The sequence below is a fragment of the Olea europaea genome, unplaced genomic scaffold (genome assembly GCF_002742605.1).
Source record: "Olea europaea var. sylvestris unplaced genomic scaffold, O_europaea_v1 scaffold204, whole genome shotgun sequence".
In the NCBI taxonomy this organism is placed as follows: Eukaryota; Viridiplantae; Streptophyta; class Magnoliopsida; order Lamiales; family Oleaceae; genus Olea; species Olea europaea.
Genome location: NW_019238304.1, coordinates 132,161 through 149,041, shown reverse-complemented (window position 1 = coordinate 149,041; position 16,881 = coordinate 132,161). Strand labels below are relative to the sequence as shown.

The window sequence follows — 16,881 nt, the reverse complement described above, 5'->3', positions numbered from 1 at the left end:
CATTGTATCACTAATTCTTACCTACAAAACTTTTATTCTTAGTGCTTGCTTGCTAGGGATTTTAATAATTGATTTTTTGACTGTTAGAGATAAAGTTCATCCTACTTGTTAGAGAAGAATTTAAAAACGATGGCTGTAATAGTGAAATAACGATAAAAAAAATTGATTTTAATTGTCTTTTTAACTGTATCAAACAAACTATTAATAAAACATACAAAAAATTTGTTGATTTTCTTCCTGTCATTTCATCACATGGCTCTTCAGTTTTCTCTCAATAATTTTACAATTGTGGATTAAATTATTATATTGTTATTTTACATATTTTTAGCCCGTGTTTATTTCCTATTTTTTTCTTTATTAAAATAAAAAAATGACTATTATCCATCACATCAAATTATCAAATTTAAATTTATATCTCTTATATAAAATTCATGATAACTATATTTTTCATTCTCATTTTATAAAAGTGAGAAACAAACACCCTTAACTTACAAAAATGTGTCAATGACGTTCGTGGTAAAGGACAAGTTCAACCTGCTATTCCTCACTATTTCCTGTATTCTGAAGCCGAAGGGGGGAAACAAAAAAGAAAAAAAGAAAAAAAGAGGAATATGCACGTCGTTGACTTGAGGAGATCAAATCAATCTTCTTCTACTATGAAAAGAGTCGGATGCTTCCGCAAACCGCGTTTGTCTATTGTCCCCCGAGTCTTTAATTTCTTGGCTGAACAAGAACTTTTTCGTGCCATTTCTTTATTTTTTTCTCCCTAAAAAATCTCTGCTATTTGACCTTGAAGTCCCAGAATTTCGCAGGGCATTTTGTTAATCTGTAAGTCTTGATTTTTCTGGGTTTTGCCTATTTGTTTAGTATCTGTTCGTTTCATTAAATTTTAAATTTTTATTTATGAGCACAATTAGTGGTCTGTGAATTTTGTAATGGTGTTTAATTGAATTGGTTGGACTTATAGCATGTTTACTAAGCTTAAAAACATGTTCTATTTCCTATTTTAATGTGTATTTTGTAGTGGGATTAATCTACTTACTGGGATTCATATCCTTTGTTGATAAGTATTTTGTAGTGGGCTTGAGTCAAGAACAAGATAAGGGAATTTACAATTTCTAAAAGGGATCAATAATTCATGGATAGATCGAATCATAGATTGAAAAACTTCATGTGGAAACAAAATCTACTCTAGGATAAACATATAGGTATTCTTTGAGTTTGATTAACTTATCCTTTCTGCTCCATTTTAAACGAGATTTTCGGTAGGATGGAGCAATTATGCAATAAGCTTTCAGAAAAACTATTAGTTAGGCTCTACTTTGAGGGATTTAATTCTTTTCTTGATGGGAATTTTCTAGCAACTTTATGCGATATCTATCGCCTGTTAGTTCAGTATAACTGTCCCTTTCATCCAGTTGAATTATTTATAGTTGGAAAATAATGATTTATTTTGTACAGGTATTAATATAGATTGGAAAACTGTGGGGAAATCAAACTTGGTCTAGTATAAACATAATTATCATCTTTGAGTCTGATTAGTTTTCTTTTTTGCCCCATGTTAAATTAATTTTTCTCTCATTTATGATAAACCAAGCATCCACTTTTCTCTCGTTTATGAAGAATAAATTCTTCTGCAAGATAACAAAATATTATCAAGACCACCACACACAGGCCCTGTTTGATTCTCATTTTTATCAAAAAATATTTTTCTCCATCTTCTTTTTAACTACACATTTTTCATTAAAATAATATTACATGTAAATAAAAAAATTTCCTTATTTTTCATCCATACATTCTTTATCAATCTACCATTCTAAAATCAATTTTTCCGTAAAAATGGGGCTCAAACACCCTCACAGTTTATACAATCAAGGCCAAAAGATTGATTAGTTACACAAGTTCCCAAAATTAGCAAAAGTTTGCCAAAGTAGCGACCCAAATTTTTACCTTTGAAATCATTGTATATGTACTGTAAAAGAATACTTTCATAAACAATGAAAAAACATAATATTTTTTGAACATGCAAGGATTGAAATTAATTTTAAAAAAAATAAACATAATTAAAATCTTTAACTAGTTAAATTATTATTCATTTTTCAACCACAAAAGCACAATCCTCATCCAATTGCCTCGATCCTCCTTTTTAGTTATCTATAAATTATTTAAAACATACGTGTAAGACATAAATCTCAGTAAATGAAATAACAAATTTGCATCTCATATTTAAATACGAAAAATCATAACATACATATGGAGACACGTGAATTAAAATTAGAATTTCGTGGCTATAATTCCCGTGCGTAGTGCTACTACACTCTAGTCCTTTGAACTTGCACATATAGGACCCCTATCATAATCATAACTTGGATTTCCGTATCATCATATTCATAACATAAATTTCTCGTAATTTAAATAAGGGAAAATTGCAATAGCGTTCCATAACCTTTTCATTTTTTTTGCATACTTTATCCTAACCTTCATTTTGTGCCAGCGGAGGTTTCTAACCTCTCATAAATATACACCTGAGGTTCATTTGGACGGAAACTATCTAAAACACTGTCAGTTGATCAGGAAAACTAACGACCCAACATCCAATAAAACAGTCCAAAATACCATCCAAAAACACTTTTCTAAAAGGTATCAACATCCAATAAAACCGTCGTGGTAACAAATAGTTCAAGAAGTTTTCCCGATCAATTGACAATTGACAGTGTTTTGAAAGGTTTCTGTCCAGATGGACCTCAGGTGTATATTTATGAAAGGTTAGAAACTTTTCGATGGCACAAAATGAATATTAGGGTAAAGTTTGCAAATAAATAAAAAGGTTAGAGACCGCTGCTACAATTTTCTCCTTAAATAATGAAATACCAATTCGTACTGCTATACTTACCTTTCACTTGAGAATTCAAGATGATAGAAGAAGTGATTGTTGGAGGAAAACCTTTGAGCCGTGTGGGGTTATGTGATTGTGTAAGTGTATGATTATATTTAATATAAAAAGGACGAGAAAGAGTAGAGATCTAGAGACATGATAAAGATAGAGTGGGAGAGTGTAAATAGTTGGTGAGGGGAAGTCCAATGTTGAGTTTATCTCTTATTTATATTTCAAATTCTTGGACCATGTGTAGAAAATTGAAAGGAAATGGCTAGATGTTAGGCATGATCAATGCATAATTGGTGCATTGTCTTGAAAGTTGTCAAATCAATACTTTTAATCATATGATCAAATCAATTGATTTAGCATGAAACTTGGTGTAAATAATGCATGTGGTCAAATCAATTACATTATTTAAAACGTGATGAATAATGCATGTTATCAAATAAATTATCTTTAATTATGGCTAATATGCATATTACATATATTTTACATATGATTTTATCTAATTTCCAAATTACTCCACTTAGATTCTCAAACTATTGGCTAATAATCAATATGATCATTTAGCTACGTCAATAACTAATAAGGTCATTAAACTTTAATAATAGCGCACTTAAATCCTAATTTTTAATATAACGACTAGTAGTAAAAATTCGGGACATTACAACCTATCTCCCTTAAATTAAATTTCGTTTGGGAAATTTACTTTGGAACTCCTTGAAGAGTTGTGGGTGCTTGCTCGCATTTCCACTCCTCTCTCCCAAAAAGCTTCTTCTACTGAGTGATGTTGCCGTAATATTTTAACCAGCGGTATCTCTTTATTGCGAAGTTTCTGTACCTTCTAAGCTATGATGTACATTGGTGCTTCTTCGTAACTTAGGTTCAGCTGAATATCTAATGGTTGATGTCTCACCACATGAGTTGGGCCAGAACATACTTTCTGAGCATTGATACATGAAAGATATCGTGTGCAGTTGAAAACTCCGGTGGTAATGCTAACTGGTATACAACATTTCCAGTCCGCTTTAAAATTTCATAAGGATTAACATATCTTGGACTGAGCTTACCCCTCTTACCAAATCGTAGTATTCCCTTCATGGGTGTAACCTTTAAAAGTATTTTATCTTTGATCGCAAATTCCAGGTTCTTTCTCCTTTTATCTACATAATTTTTTTGTATATCTTGAGCTTTCTTCATGCTAACTCTGATCTTTTCAATTGCTTGTACTGTTTGCTCTACAATATTTGGGCCTAAGATCATACGTTTGCTAACCTCATCCAAATGAATAGGCGATCTACATTTCCTCCCATATAAAGCTTCATAGGGTGCCATGCCGATAGAGGCATGATAGCTATTGTTGTATATAAACTCAATTAAAGGTAGATATTTTTCTCAATGTCCACCAATTTCTAGGACATACGATTGCAGCATATCCACTAATATTTGGATTGTCCGCTTAGACTATTCATCATTCTAAGGGTGAAAAGTTGTATTAAATATAGTTTCCCATAGCTCGTTGTGAATTCTTCCAAAGGTTTGACATGAACCTTGGGTCCTTATTTAATACAATTGAAACTGGGGCACCATGTAGCCTCATTACTTCTTTAACATATAATTGTGCAAATTGGTCCATAGAAAATGTTATGCGAACAGGTAAGAAACGGGCTGACTTGGTTAAACGATCAACAATCACCCAAATAGCCTCGTGACCTTTTACTGACTTCGTAAAACCTAAAACAAAGTCCATCGTCACATGTTCCCTTTTCCATTTTGGAATTTCCAACGACTGCAACAATCCTGCTTGTCGATGATGTTTGGGCTTCATTTGTTGACATATTAGGTACTTTTCCACATATTTAGCTATATCTTCTTTCATGTTTTTCTGCCAAAACATAGCTCTTGGGCTACGATACATCTTTGTACTTCTTGGATGTATAGAATAAGGAGTAGAGTGGACTTCCTTCAAGATTTCAGTTTTTAATTCTTCGAAATTTGGTACACACAGGTGTCCCTGATAATAAAGTATCTTCAGCAATGGTGAAATCTTCTCTTCTCTGTGTTAATCTCAGCTTTGATAAACTCAGAGGATCGATCACCCTTTTGATGACTCTTAATCCGATCATGAAGAGTCTGTCGAATTGAAAGTGCTGTTATTCGAGCAACAAAATCAGAGAGAGTAGTGACCACTTCGAGACTTAATCTCTTAAATTGTCTCTATAAAGGCTTTTGTGCTGTTAACATCGCCACTTGTCTTCTTGTTTTCCTGATTTCCTAGGTGGTAATGAATTTCACAATCGTAATCTTTTACTAGTTCAAGCCATTTTCTCTATCTCATGTTCAACTCTTTCTGAGTAAAGATGTACTTGAGGCTCTTATGATATGTATAAATGTAACACTTCCTTCCATACAAATAGTACCTCCAAATTTTCAGAGCATGAACTACTGCAACCAGTTCTAGGTCATATGTGGGATAGATTTGCTCGTAAGGCTTAAACTGTCTCGATGTATAAACAACTACCTTGCCTTGTTGCAACAAAACATATCCAATACCAGTTTGGATGTATCAATGTATATTACAAAACCTTTAGATTCTCTAGGTATGGTTAAAACTGGCGCATTAGATAACCTCCTCTTTAATTTCTCAAAACTTTGTTCGCATTTCTCTGTCTATTCAAACTTCACACCTTTATGAGTTAATTATGTTAATGGTTCTGATATTTTGGAGAATCCCTCAATAAAAACCTTCTATAGTATCCTACTAAACCCAAAAACTTGCGAATTTCTCCCACATTTGTTAGCCATAACTAGTTCAATATTGCCTCTACTTTATTGGGATCCACCTCTATTCCCTGTGCTGTGACCACATGACCAAAATAGATAACCCTTTCTAACCAAAATTCGCAATTCTTGAATTTTGCAAAAAGTCTTTCCTTCCTGAGGATCTCTAACACAATTTTCAAATGTTTTTCATGCTCTTCTTCACTCTGAGAGTAGATCAAGATGTCATCAATGACAAACTGTTCCAAGTATTCATGGAAAACACAATTCATCAAGTCCATGAAAACTCCATGACTATTTGTTAAGCCAAACGACATAACTAGAAACTCGTAGTGACTATACCGAGTTCTAAAGGCTGTCTTTGAGATGTTACTAGATTTGATTCTCAACTGGTGATATCCCAACCTTAAGTCGATCTTTGAAAATACTCTGATTCCTCGTAGTTGATCAAACAAGTCTTCGATTTTGGGCAGGGATACTTATTTTTAATGGTGATTCTATTCAATTCTCGATAGTTGATACACATCCTCACTATCTTGTCATTCTTTTTGATAAACAACACTAGTGCTCCCCATGGTGAAACGTTGGGTCGGATGAACCCTTTTTTCAACAGTTCTTTTAGGGGCCTTCGGTCCCTGTAACTCTTTTGGTGCCATTCTATAAGGAGCTTTAGAAATCAGCATGGAATCGGAAACTAGATCAATTGTGAACTCCATTTCTTGTTTAGGCAACATTTCATTCAAATCACTAGGAAATTCTTCTGGGAATTCTCGTACCACCTTAACATCGCTTACTTTCAGTTTTCATCTTTCCTTAGCTACTATTGACATAAAAAATTCACTACAGCCTTCTGATTTCAAGAGTTCCTTAGCTTTTAATGCCAAAATGATACGAGGTAGGGTTTTTGCCTTAGTTACGGAAAGACGACATTCAATTTCTCCGAATGCTTAAATGCCACTTCTCGTTCAAAACATAGAATAGTTGCGTGATTTTTAGATAGCCAGTCCATTCCCAAAATTACTTCGAACTCTTGCATGTTAGTGACATATAAGTTCGCTTTTAAGGATTTATCATCGATCTCTAACTTAGCCGTCCTTATTCTAGTCTTTGTACTTAACACTTCTCCTGAGGTCATAGCAACTTCTAAGGTAGCATTTATATGTTCATTAGGTGTATTGAGTTTGTTCACAAACTTTGAGGATATAAAAGAATGAGTGGAGCCAGAATTAATCAAAGTATAAGCAGGGGTTTAAGATATAAGGATGTCACCTGCTAAAACCTTGCGGTCCTTGTCCTCTTCCTGTTTTGTACACCATATTTAATATCCCAAAATCCTTTATCGTTGTGAATTATGAAAATTGAGACTTTAGTGCAAGAGGATGAAAGTTAGGAAGATTTCTTCCTAAATAAGTAAACTATCGTATATGTGTGAATATATATATATATATATATATATATATTCACACATATATATTCGTAGAGCCTACTATCCCCACCCCCACCACCAGGATTGATAGAGGCTTATCCGATTCATCAATCCTTGCTACTTCATCAAGTATGTGATGTATGTTACATCACCTTGTTGAGAAACATATTAACAACTCCATGTTCACTTGGCTTTCCAATCCACATCTGAAGGGTTGCTTCACCAAAGGTGATCACACACCGACTCGAGCGTTGTAACGATCCAAAGGAAGATCTCGTGGCTCAGCACGACTTAACTTGTGGGGTCTCACATACCCTGCTTTCCCCGTGAGTAGCATGTCAAAAACGAGGAATTGAGATCCCACCTATGGGCGAAATCAATGAAGACCTTTTCCTTCATAGAGGTACTTCAATGTCCAAACATCCGTGATTAGTGATGCAGCTTCTACTCCGGTAACAAGTATATATATATATATATATATATATATATATATAAATATAATTACGTGAGCTCATATATGTATAATTTAATATAATTATGGTTTATTGATTTCAAATATGGTATTACCATAATTACGTGTGTCTATATATGTATAATTTATATATAACTATATTTCAAATATAGTATCATCATAATTATGCGCATCTATGTATGTATAATTATATATAGGTTTATTAATTTTAAATTACATGGTTACTATAATTATGTGTGTTTATATGTGTATTATCTAAGTATGATTGATTGATTCAAATTACATAATTAGTATAACTCATTGCCTTATTTAATGCACGATTATAGGGACACCATTATGGCATTTCCCTTTTAGTACCCGTAGGTGCACCTATAAATACCACACGTAAATCACAATCACACACATATTATCACTTTGTTCAAGTTAAATTCTCCTCTACATATTTACTACGATATTTCAAGTATGTAAGTAGTCATACATTGTATGTTAAATCGTTTTTCATACTTTAAAATATGAAATTTGATTTACGAATATAATATAGGTCCTATATATATATATATATATATATATATATTCAATGATCTGGAATTTAGTAGCGCCACGCACGGGAATTATAGCAATGAAGTACGGTTTTTAATTCTCGTCTCCCTATGTAATGATTATGTATGGGGATTATGACCACCTAAGTTCGGTTTCTAATCCTCGTGTTTCCTTATGTTCATTATGAATTCCAAAATTTTAAATATGAATTACAATTTATGTGGCTCATTTATTAAGATTTTATCTCATCGTTTATAAATTTCCCCTTTCAGATAATTTATATTCGACGAGTTAGAGTTTGAAATGGCTCTTTGGTGGTATAATAAAGATATTATTGAGTAATTTATTATTTTACTTTTATTACTTATTAATTCTTCTTTTTCAATTATTGTAATTGGTACAAAAGTTATATTTCTGTGAAATTAAGTCTTTATTTTACGATACGCTATAATGATCCAAAAGGTAAATTTTAGGTCGCTACACCTAGCTTGGCCTCTAGGGGGATTACTAGGCTTCTGTTGTGGTTGCTTTTGCTTTTGTCCCTTGGGCCATGTTTGTGCCATATGGCCCATTTCACCACAATTGAAGCATAAACCTGTTCCCATGAGGTACACTTCTAGTATGGCGCACTTGCCTCAAACTGAATACTGTTGATAACTGTTTGCACCTCCTTTTCTATTTCTTTACGAAGTTCTGCTTTCCTTTTCCCTTGTAATTCTCCTACCTTAGCTTTTCTGGCTGTACATGCTGCTTGTTTTCCCCACTATTGATGCTTGAAACCTGCCAACTAGGCCTTAGCTAACACTTCATGGTAGGTTCCTAGTTGAAACACTACCAAAGCCTGTCGTAGATCATCTCTCAACCCTTATTTAAAACGTCTGACCCTTTTTTCCTGTGTCCACTAGCTTAGGGGCATAATGAGATAACTCTTCAAATTTCCTCTTATACTCAGTTAAGGACATTGAGCCCTAAACTAAGTTGAGGAACTCTCTCTCCTTCTAATTGTGGATACTTGTGGGATAGTATTATCTCGAGAATTGTTCCTTGAATTCATTCCATGTCTAGATATGTCCGTGAGCCTTTAACCTTGAGGTTAAGTCCCACCAATGCATAGTACTTTTCTTAAGTATAAATGTTGCGTAGATAACTTTCCTACTATCCGTGCAGTCAATGAGGTGAAAAATTCTTTCTATTCCTGCCAGCCAATCTTTTGCTTCCAATGGGTCGATTCCACCCTCGAAGGTTAGGGGATGCTGTTTCCTAAAAAGTTCCACAACAATCGCAGCAATATTCATGTTATCTTTTGTCACTGCTGGTGCTTGAGGTGGTGACAATTGTCATGGTGTCGGTTGTGGCGGTATATGTTGTGGCGGTATATGTTGTGGCACTGTCGCTTGGATGAACGTGCTCATCATAGCTTGAAATTGTTGTGCAAGCACTGGTTCAATGCCACTAGGTTAGGGCTATTTGAGTTGTTCGCCATTGTTATTTCTTTCGTATCTTGAGGTGCTATAGTCTTAATACATTATAATAAGATAAGCAAAATGTTAAATGAAGATTATATTTTTTTATAAAAATTTTGTAAAATAAGAATTCCTTGAAATATGATTTTTTTTAACTATAATTTTATTATTATTATTATTATTATTTTTTATTATTTTTTATTTTTATTATTTATTTATTTATTATTATTATTTTTTTTGAAATAGAAGTTTTGCAAGATGGTAGTTTCTCAAATTAGACACTTTACCAAAAAATTTCCTTTGATTAGGGTTTCTTGAAATGGAAGTTTCGCAATATAAGGATTCTTTAATTTAAAGGTATCAAAAATCGAAAATTCTTTAAAAAATTTGACGAATGAAATTTGGAAATCCTCTTAAATTTAGAGTGAGTAAGCATATTGTTTTTGTTTTATTGGCTTGAATAATGCTCATTTGAGTGGCTTCCAAGTGAGGAGGAGGGTCACAAGTGGACCACTTAAATCCGAAGCTCTCCTTATTTAGGTCTTTTTGACAAAGCCCTCCAATTTTGTGAATACAGAAACCAAGAAAACTCAAACAAAAGCAGAAAATAAAGATATTTTGAGGCATGATTTTCGTAATTAGACTATTATTTGATCGAGAGACTTTCTAAGGTCAACTAATCTAATATATTCTCTAACGTACTTAATAATCTAAAGTTACATAATATCATAAAATTGTCAATTTCAAAACTAGAATTTTTTTTTTGAAGTTTAAACATTAAATATGATCATAACATTAAATATTCATGCATTTACATGTTTTTCGACCCGATTCGATGGCATCGGAGCTTGAAAAGTGGCATTGCGTGGTGGCAATATAATAAACTTTAAATCTTTTTATTTTTATTTTTTTTATTTTTAAAGCCTACGAAAACGTAAATCCGCTTTGATACCATGTCGTAACGACCCAAATTTTTACCTTTGGAATCATCATATATGTACCATAAAAGAATACTTCCATAAACAATGAAAAAACATAATATTTTCCGAACATGCGAGGATTAAAATTAATTTAAAAAAACTACAATAAACATCATCAAAATTTTTAACTATTTAAATTAATCTTTATTTTTCAACCACGCAAGCACAATCTATCTCTAATTGCCTCGAACCTGCTTTTTTAGTTACCTATAAAATATTTAACATGTACGTGTGAGACATAAATATCAGTAAATGGGTAATAACGAATTCACATCTCATATTTAAATACGAAAAATCATAACATACATATGGAGACTGGAATTAAAACTCAAATTTCGTAGCTATAATTTTCGTGCGTACCACTACTAAACTCTGGTCTTTTGAACTTACACATATAGGATCATTATCATAATCATAACATGGATTTCCGTATCATCATATTCATAATATAAATTTTCGTAATTTAAATAATGAAATAACAATTTGTACTACTAAGCCTTTCACTTGACAATTCGAAATGATAGAAGAACTGATTGTTGGAGGGTGACGCTTGAGCTGCATGTGGGGTTATGTGATTGTGTATGACTATATTTAATATGAAAAGGACAAGAGAGAGTAAAGGTGTAGAGACAAAGTGATAGAGATGGAGAGGAAGAATATAAATAGTTGATGAGGGGTAGTTCAATGTTGAGTTTATCTCCTATTTTTAGTGCAAATTCTTGGATCATGTGTAGAAAATTGAAAAGAAATGACTAAATGTTAGGCATGGTCAATGAATAATTGGTGCAATGCCTTGAAAGTTTTCAAATTAATACCTTTAATTATGTGATCAAATCAATTGAGTTGGCTTGAAACTCGGTGTAAATAATGTATGTGGTCAAATCAATTAAATTGTTTAAAATGTGGTGAATAATGCAAGTGGTCAAATAAATCATCTTTAATCATGGCTAATTGGCATATTTACATGTATTTTACATTTGATCATCTAACTTCCAAATTAACTCTTCACTCAGGTTTTCAAATTATTGGCTAGTAATCAATAAGGTCAATAACTAATAAGGTCATTAGACTTTAATAATAGCACAATTAAGTCCTAATTTTTAATCGAACGACTAAGTAATAAAAATTCGGGACATTACAGTCGATGCTCTTGAGACGATTTCTTTTTCTTTTGATGGGTTGGGGTGGCACACCTTTTTGCTAATGACATTTTATTTGTCATCCATTTTTGTCTGATAAGTTCAACAAGAATTTCTTGAGAAATTGTATGGGGGTGTGCACAATCTTGGCCATCTAGGGCAATGCCCTTGATCATTTCATTCTATTATTTGACTTCTGACAATTCTGAAAAACTGAACAGCAAATAATGGTGGATGCTTTGGTTAGCGTTTTCTTGGAGAAACTTCTTAGCACTCTCACAGAGGAGAGCCAGTTTATTACAAAATATAGGGAACATTTTGAAAGATTAAAGGAGCATCTACTACTCATGCAGAGCTTCCTCAAAGATGCGGAAAGACTCAAGAGGAAACATGAGACCCTCCGGAGCATCATGGCACAGTTGCGAGACCTAATTTATGAAGCTGAAGATATACTTGTGGATTGTCAAAGTCAGACTGATAATGGTAATGGGGGTTCTAAATATACAACATTGTTACATCCTTCAAAGCTTTCATTTCAACACCGAACTGGGAAGCGCCTCAGTGAAATCAATGATAGAATCGCAGGGATAAAGCAGAACATTTCAACTTTTCTTGGAGTGCCAATTCTGAATACTACAAATTCGATGGAGGCACACAATCATCTTATGTCTAGATGGAGTTCACCTGCATATGACCATACACAAGTGGTTGGTTTAGAAGGTGATACAGAGAAGATGAAGGACTGGTTAATCGAAGCAAGTGATGGCATACTTTCCATTGGAATTGTTGGTATGGGAGGACTGGGCAAGACAACTCTTGCACAAAAAGTCTTCAATGACAGAAGAGTCGAAGATCACTTTGAAAGAAGGATATGGGTGTCTGTTTCTCAGACATTTACGGAAGAAAAGATCATGAGGAGCATATTGAGGAGCTTGGGAGATGCATGCTTGGGGGATGATGAAAGTGAATTATTAAAGAAAATAAACCAGTACCTTTTAGGAAAACGGTACTTGATAGTGATGGATGATGTGTGGCATGAAGATAATTCTTGGTGGCTCAGAATAAGTGGGGGTTTACCAAAGGGAAATGGCAGTTGTATTATAATTACCACAAGAAACGAGATGGTTGCTCGTAAGATGGGAGTATATGAAGCTAGGATTCACGTGCCCAAATTCCTCAGTGAAGAAAATAGTTGGTTACTTTTTCGTAAGGTAGCATTTGCAGCTACTGGCGGTGAATGTGTTTACGAAGAGCTAGAGGTCACGGGGAAAGAGATTGTTAAGAAATGTAAAGGCCTTCCTTTAGCTATCAAAGCCGTTGGAGGAATAATGTTGTGTAAACCTCCTCATAATCATGAGTGGAAACGAATCTTGAGGCATTTTCGTGAAGAATTATCAGAAAATGATAGCTCAGTAATGGCTTCATTGCAGTTGAGTTATGATGAACTCCCACCTTATCTGAAGTCATGTTTCCTCTGTTTCTCACTGTTTCCAGAGGATTGTGAGATAGCGAAAGAGCAACTGATCCATTGGTGGATTGCAGAGTATTTCATCCCATTGAGGACTGGTCGGTTATCGACCGAAGTTGGAGAAGACTGCTTTTCGGAATTAACAAATAGATGTTTAGTGGAGGTGGTTGATAAAGCTTACGACAATGAAGTATATACTTGTAAAATTCATGATATGGTCCGTGACTTGGTCATTAGAATTGCCAGAGATGATGCATTTTCAATCCCATCAGATGGAAATTCTCGCCATTTGGGCATTACGAGTGATATAAACTTGAAGCAATTAACAACCAACAGAAAATTGCGAGCATTGCTTACTACAACCAAGAGTGGTGAAGTGAACCGAATTCCCTCATATTTTGTTGAGAAATTTTTCCATTGTCAACGCCTGCACATACTAGATCTTTCCAAATCAATCTTTGATGCACCTCTTTTGAAATTGTTGGACGAGATTGGATCTCTTGAACACTTAACATATCTTGGCCTTGGCAACACTCATCCACTAGTCCTAGTTCCAAATTCGTTGGAAAAGCTTCAAAAGCTCAAGATTTTTGATGCGAGTTATTGCCAGAATCTGAAAAGGCTCCCGTGTTGTATTCTGAACTATGAACAACTTCTTGTCTTGGATGTGAGTAATTGTGGGTCACTTGAATACTTACCACAAGGACTTGGCAGACTTACGAATCTTCAAGTATTACTTGGATTCAAGCCTTGTAAATTAAGTGAGTCAAGGGGTTGTCGGATTGGTGAACTGAGAAGCTTGATTCGATTAAGAAGACTAAGTTTGCAACTTTCTCATGGTGATGAAATTGGAGATGATGAGGTCAGTGCATTACTAAATCTCCAAGAACTGCTTTTTTTAACAATAAGTTGTTTTGATTGTCATGATGTTGGTCTAGTCTCCAAACTGGATAAACTCTCTCCTCCCGAACAACTCCACAAGCTGAGTCTCCGTTTCTATCCCGGGAAAATAACTCCTGTCTGGCTTAACCCCATTTCACTTCCCATGTTGCGATATCTTTCCGTGATTTCTGGAAATCTTGAAAAAATGCACGAGTCCTTTTGGGGTGTTGAAAGTACAGTTTGGAAAATCGAGGGGTTGGAGTTTGAAGCTTTAACAGATTTGAATGCAAATTGGTCCATGGTTAGTCGAGTTATGCCATCCCTGAAAATACTGAATGTAAGTTGGTGTCCAGAGTTAGATTCATTCCCGGTTGAGGATGCTGGATTTAGAGGAGGCGTTTGGAAAAGGGAAGACGAGAGTTCCTGAAACTAGCAGGATTACTCATCAAGTGATTCACAAAATATGACATGGTTTTCATTCACAAAAGTATGATTGGTAGCCTTGTATTATTGTTCATTTCTCCATTCAAAGTGTATTCACATGTAATAATCATAATTTAAAGATTTTGATTCATCTGTAATATCTTTTTGACCTCTGTCGTCTCAAGATACAGATTCAAATTGAATGTTATGGTTCCTATGATGTTTTTAGCCTTCAAATATGAGCATGATATAATTTTTTTCGCAAAATATGAGCAAAACGTGCAATACATGTTTGGTTTACAGTAATAAACAAGAACATTATGAGATTTTTTTATACTAACTTATTATTATTATTATTATTATTATTATTTGGAAGAATTGTCTACTCTATGTTACCTAATATATTGGTAACTTTATCATTTAGATTTCTCTTTAGAAATTATAGCATTGAAATTAGTTTGAGTTTAAATCATCAATTATTTTGTGTATTTTTTAGGAGAATTATTTTGTGTATAAGCAATCTTTGCTGCTCAAAAGAGCGCATCTAGCGAGATCTGAAGTAGAGCAAATCACTAATCTAAGTTAAGGAGCATTTGATTACAATAGCAAGCAAACAATCAGGTGAACACCATCCGAATAGTGACTGAATTTGGAATTCAAACTCGGTGATTAGATAAAGAGATTACTCTTACTCTGGCCCAACGGTCTAGGCTCCATCTTATATATGTGAACGCGAAGGGTAGAAATTGTCCAATATCTCAGTAGCAATTTAGTCAGTGCCAAGAAGGATGATAGAGGGGAAGAGAAAGGGAGATAGAGGAAGAATAGTAGGAATAGGTTTTGACTAGCCAAGCACATATTTTTATTCCTTCTCGAATTTATTTTATGCATTTTTCACATTTACTATGAAATTCATGAAGATCGACCAGCTATTTGTTATTCCGCACTAAAACTCTGGTATTTGAAAAATGCTAAGAAGGTATCTTTTAAATAGATGGCTATTGATAGAGTCATCCTTGATCGTAATTTCCAATATGAATACTATGTCCAACATGATAGTTTTTATGTTAGTTAAAACATCGAACTTCCTCCCTCTTCAATTTTCGATACTGCCCAACTGATCATCTTTCTCCCAAGCTAGTGGTGCAAACTCCGAAGAAGAAGGATCTGATCGCCTACTTATGATGATGATTCTAAATTTCATATACATGGTTGTCAACCACAGACCATATTAGAACTTATCTTTTTCTTTGATTTTGATACCAGTACTTAGACATCAACTACTGCAAATTAACACTTCGGATGTACAGGTTGCAGTTGTTGCTATTAGTCGTGAGTTTTCACCCACTATAGAAAATTTCCCGTTATTGCCTCCTATAGGAAACTGGGCTGTATCTCAATCCCTTTGTGGCTAATAATCCTCCTAGACCAGCCACTAATCATTGCCTTTGAAAGTTATTACCTCACTAACTAGCTAATCAGACATAAGTCCCTCCTTGAGCAAATTCCTCCTTTTGCTCCTCAGCCTATGTATTATTAGCAGCCATTTTCAGCTGTTGTTCCACTTCTAAGGGAAGTTCTTATGCTTTACTCACCTCTTTGTCACTGGAAACACCACTTTTCGTCCAAATTGCATGTGTTAAGCATGTCGCCAACATTAGTCCTGAACTAGGTCGAACCCTTCATAAGATTTATAGTTGCATTATTTATAGCTTCCTCATTCATACGCAAAGTGAATTTGGAATTATCTTTCACTTTAAGGTATAACTTGTACACATGAGCTTCATACTCACCTAGAAGTTCCCTCCCAGAAATATAGCCATCTTTGTCCTCTCACATCAGTCCCACAAGCCTCTTATCCATTCATATTGAATCACGACGAGAAAACAAATCCAAGTAGAAGGACTCACGTTGGGTTTAAGAGTTCATAAGGCTCAAACTTGCCATTCTTTCTGTCTTTACTCTTTCCTGTTGCCCTTCGACTTTTGCTGCAGTACATGGTACCATCTTTCTTGATTCGTGCTTCTGTATAAGGAGTATCCCAACTAGCAGCTTAAGAAGGAATTTTGATGCAAATTTCATACCCTTTACCATTAAAACTATAAAAAGGTATTGCCTTCAACGTTCGGGTCCATTGGTTATAGATCAATAGCTTACATCTCGTCTACAATCTTTAGATCTTTAGTGATGACAAGGATGTCGCCAAACTTAATTTTTTTCATTTATTTTATTTTAAACTACTTAGACTCAACTCTTTGATTCAAGTTGAGCGGTATGACTGTGGAAGCTTGATACTACGACTGAGCAACCTACAAAAGAGAGACCAGGGCTCACTTTCACTCACACACACACACACACACACACACTCTCTCTCTCTCTCTCTCTCTCTCTCGCGTTTTACTTTTGATGCACGAATTAGTCGTAGGAAA

At 34.3% G+C, this 16,881-nt stretch overlaps 2 protein-coding genes across 2 annotated transcripts; one reads left to right on the top strand and one right to left on the bottom strand.

The window, feature by feature from the left end:
* The first annotated feature begins 561 nt into the window (after positions 1-561).
* LOC111379833 (disease resistance RPP13-like protein 4) lies at positions 562-14,689 on the top strand. Its single transcript, XM_023003268.1, has 2 exons — positions 562-828; positions 11,901-14,689. Exon 2 carries the CDS (start codon positions 11,907-11,909, stop codon positions 14,454-14,456), a length of 2,550 nt encoding a protein of 849 aa, XP_022859036.1. The 5' UTR covers positions 562-828; positions 11,901-11,906; the 3' UTR covers positions 14,457-14,689.
* LOC111379840 lies at positions 3,791-4,796 on the bottom strand. The gene is made up of 2 exons (XM_023003274.1): positions 4,429-4,796; positions 3,791-4,232 (listed from the first exon to the last, which is right to left on the bottom strand). Exons 1-2 carry the CDS (start codon positions 4,794-4,796, stop codon positions 3,791-3,793), a joined length of 810 nt encoding a protein of 269 aa, XP_022859042.1.
* Positions 14,690-16,881: the final 2,192 nt, after the last annotated feature.

Excerpts from the sequence above, each read along its gene's own strand:
- LOC111379840 (XM_023003274.1), bottom strand. The coding sequence starts at position 4,796 with ATGTATCGTAGCCCAAGAGCTATGTTTTGGCAGAAAAACATGAAAGAA. Across the intron at positions 4,233-4,428 it reads GTATTAAATAAGGACCCAAG|CTATCATGCCTCTATCGGCA; the intron begins GTTCATGTCAAA and ends ATACAACAATAG.
- LOC111379833 (XM_023003268.1), top strand. The coding sequence starts at position 11,907 with ATGGTGGATGCTTTGGTTAGCGTTTTCTTGGAGAAACTTCTTAGCACT.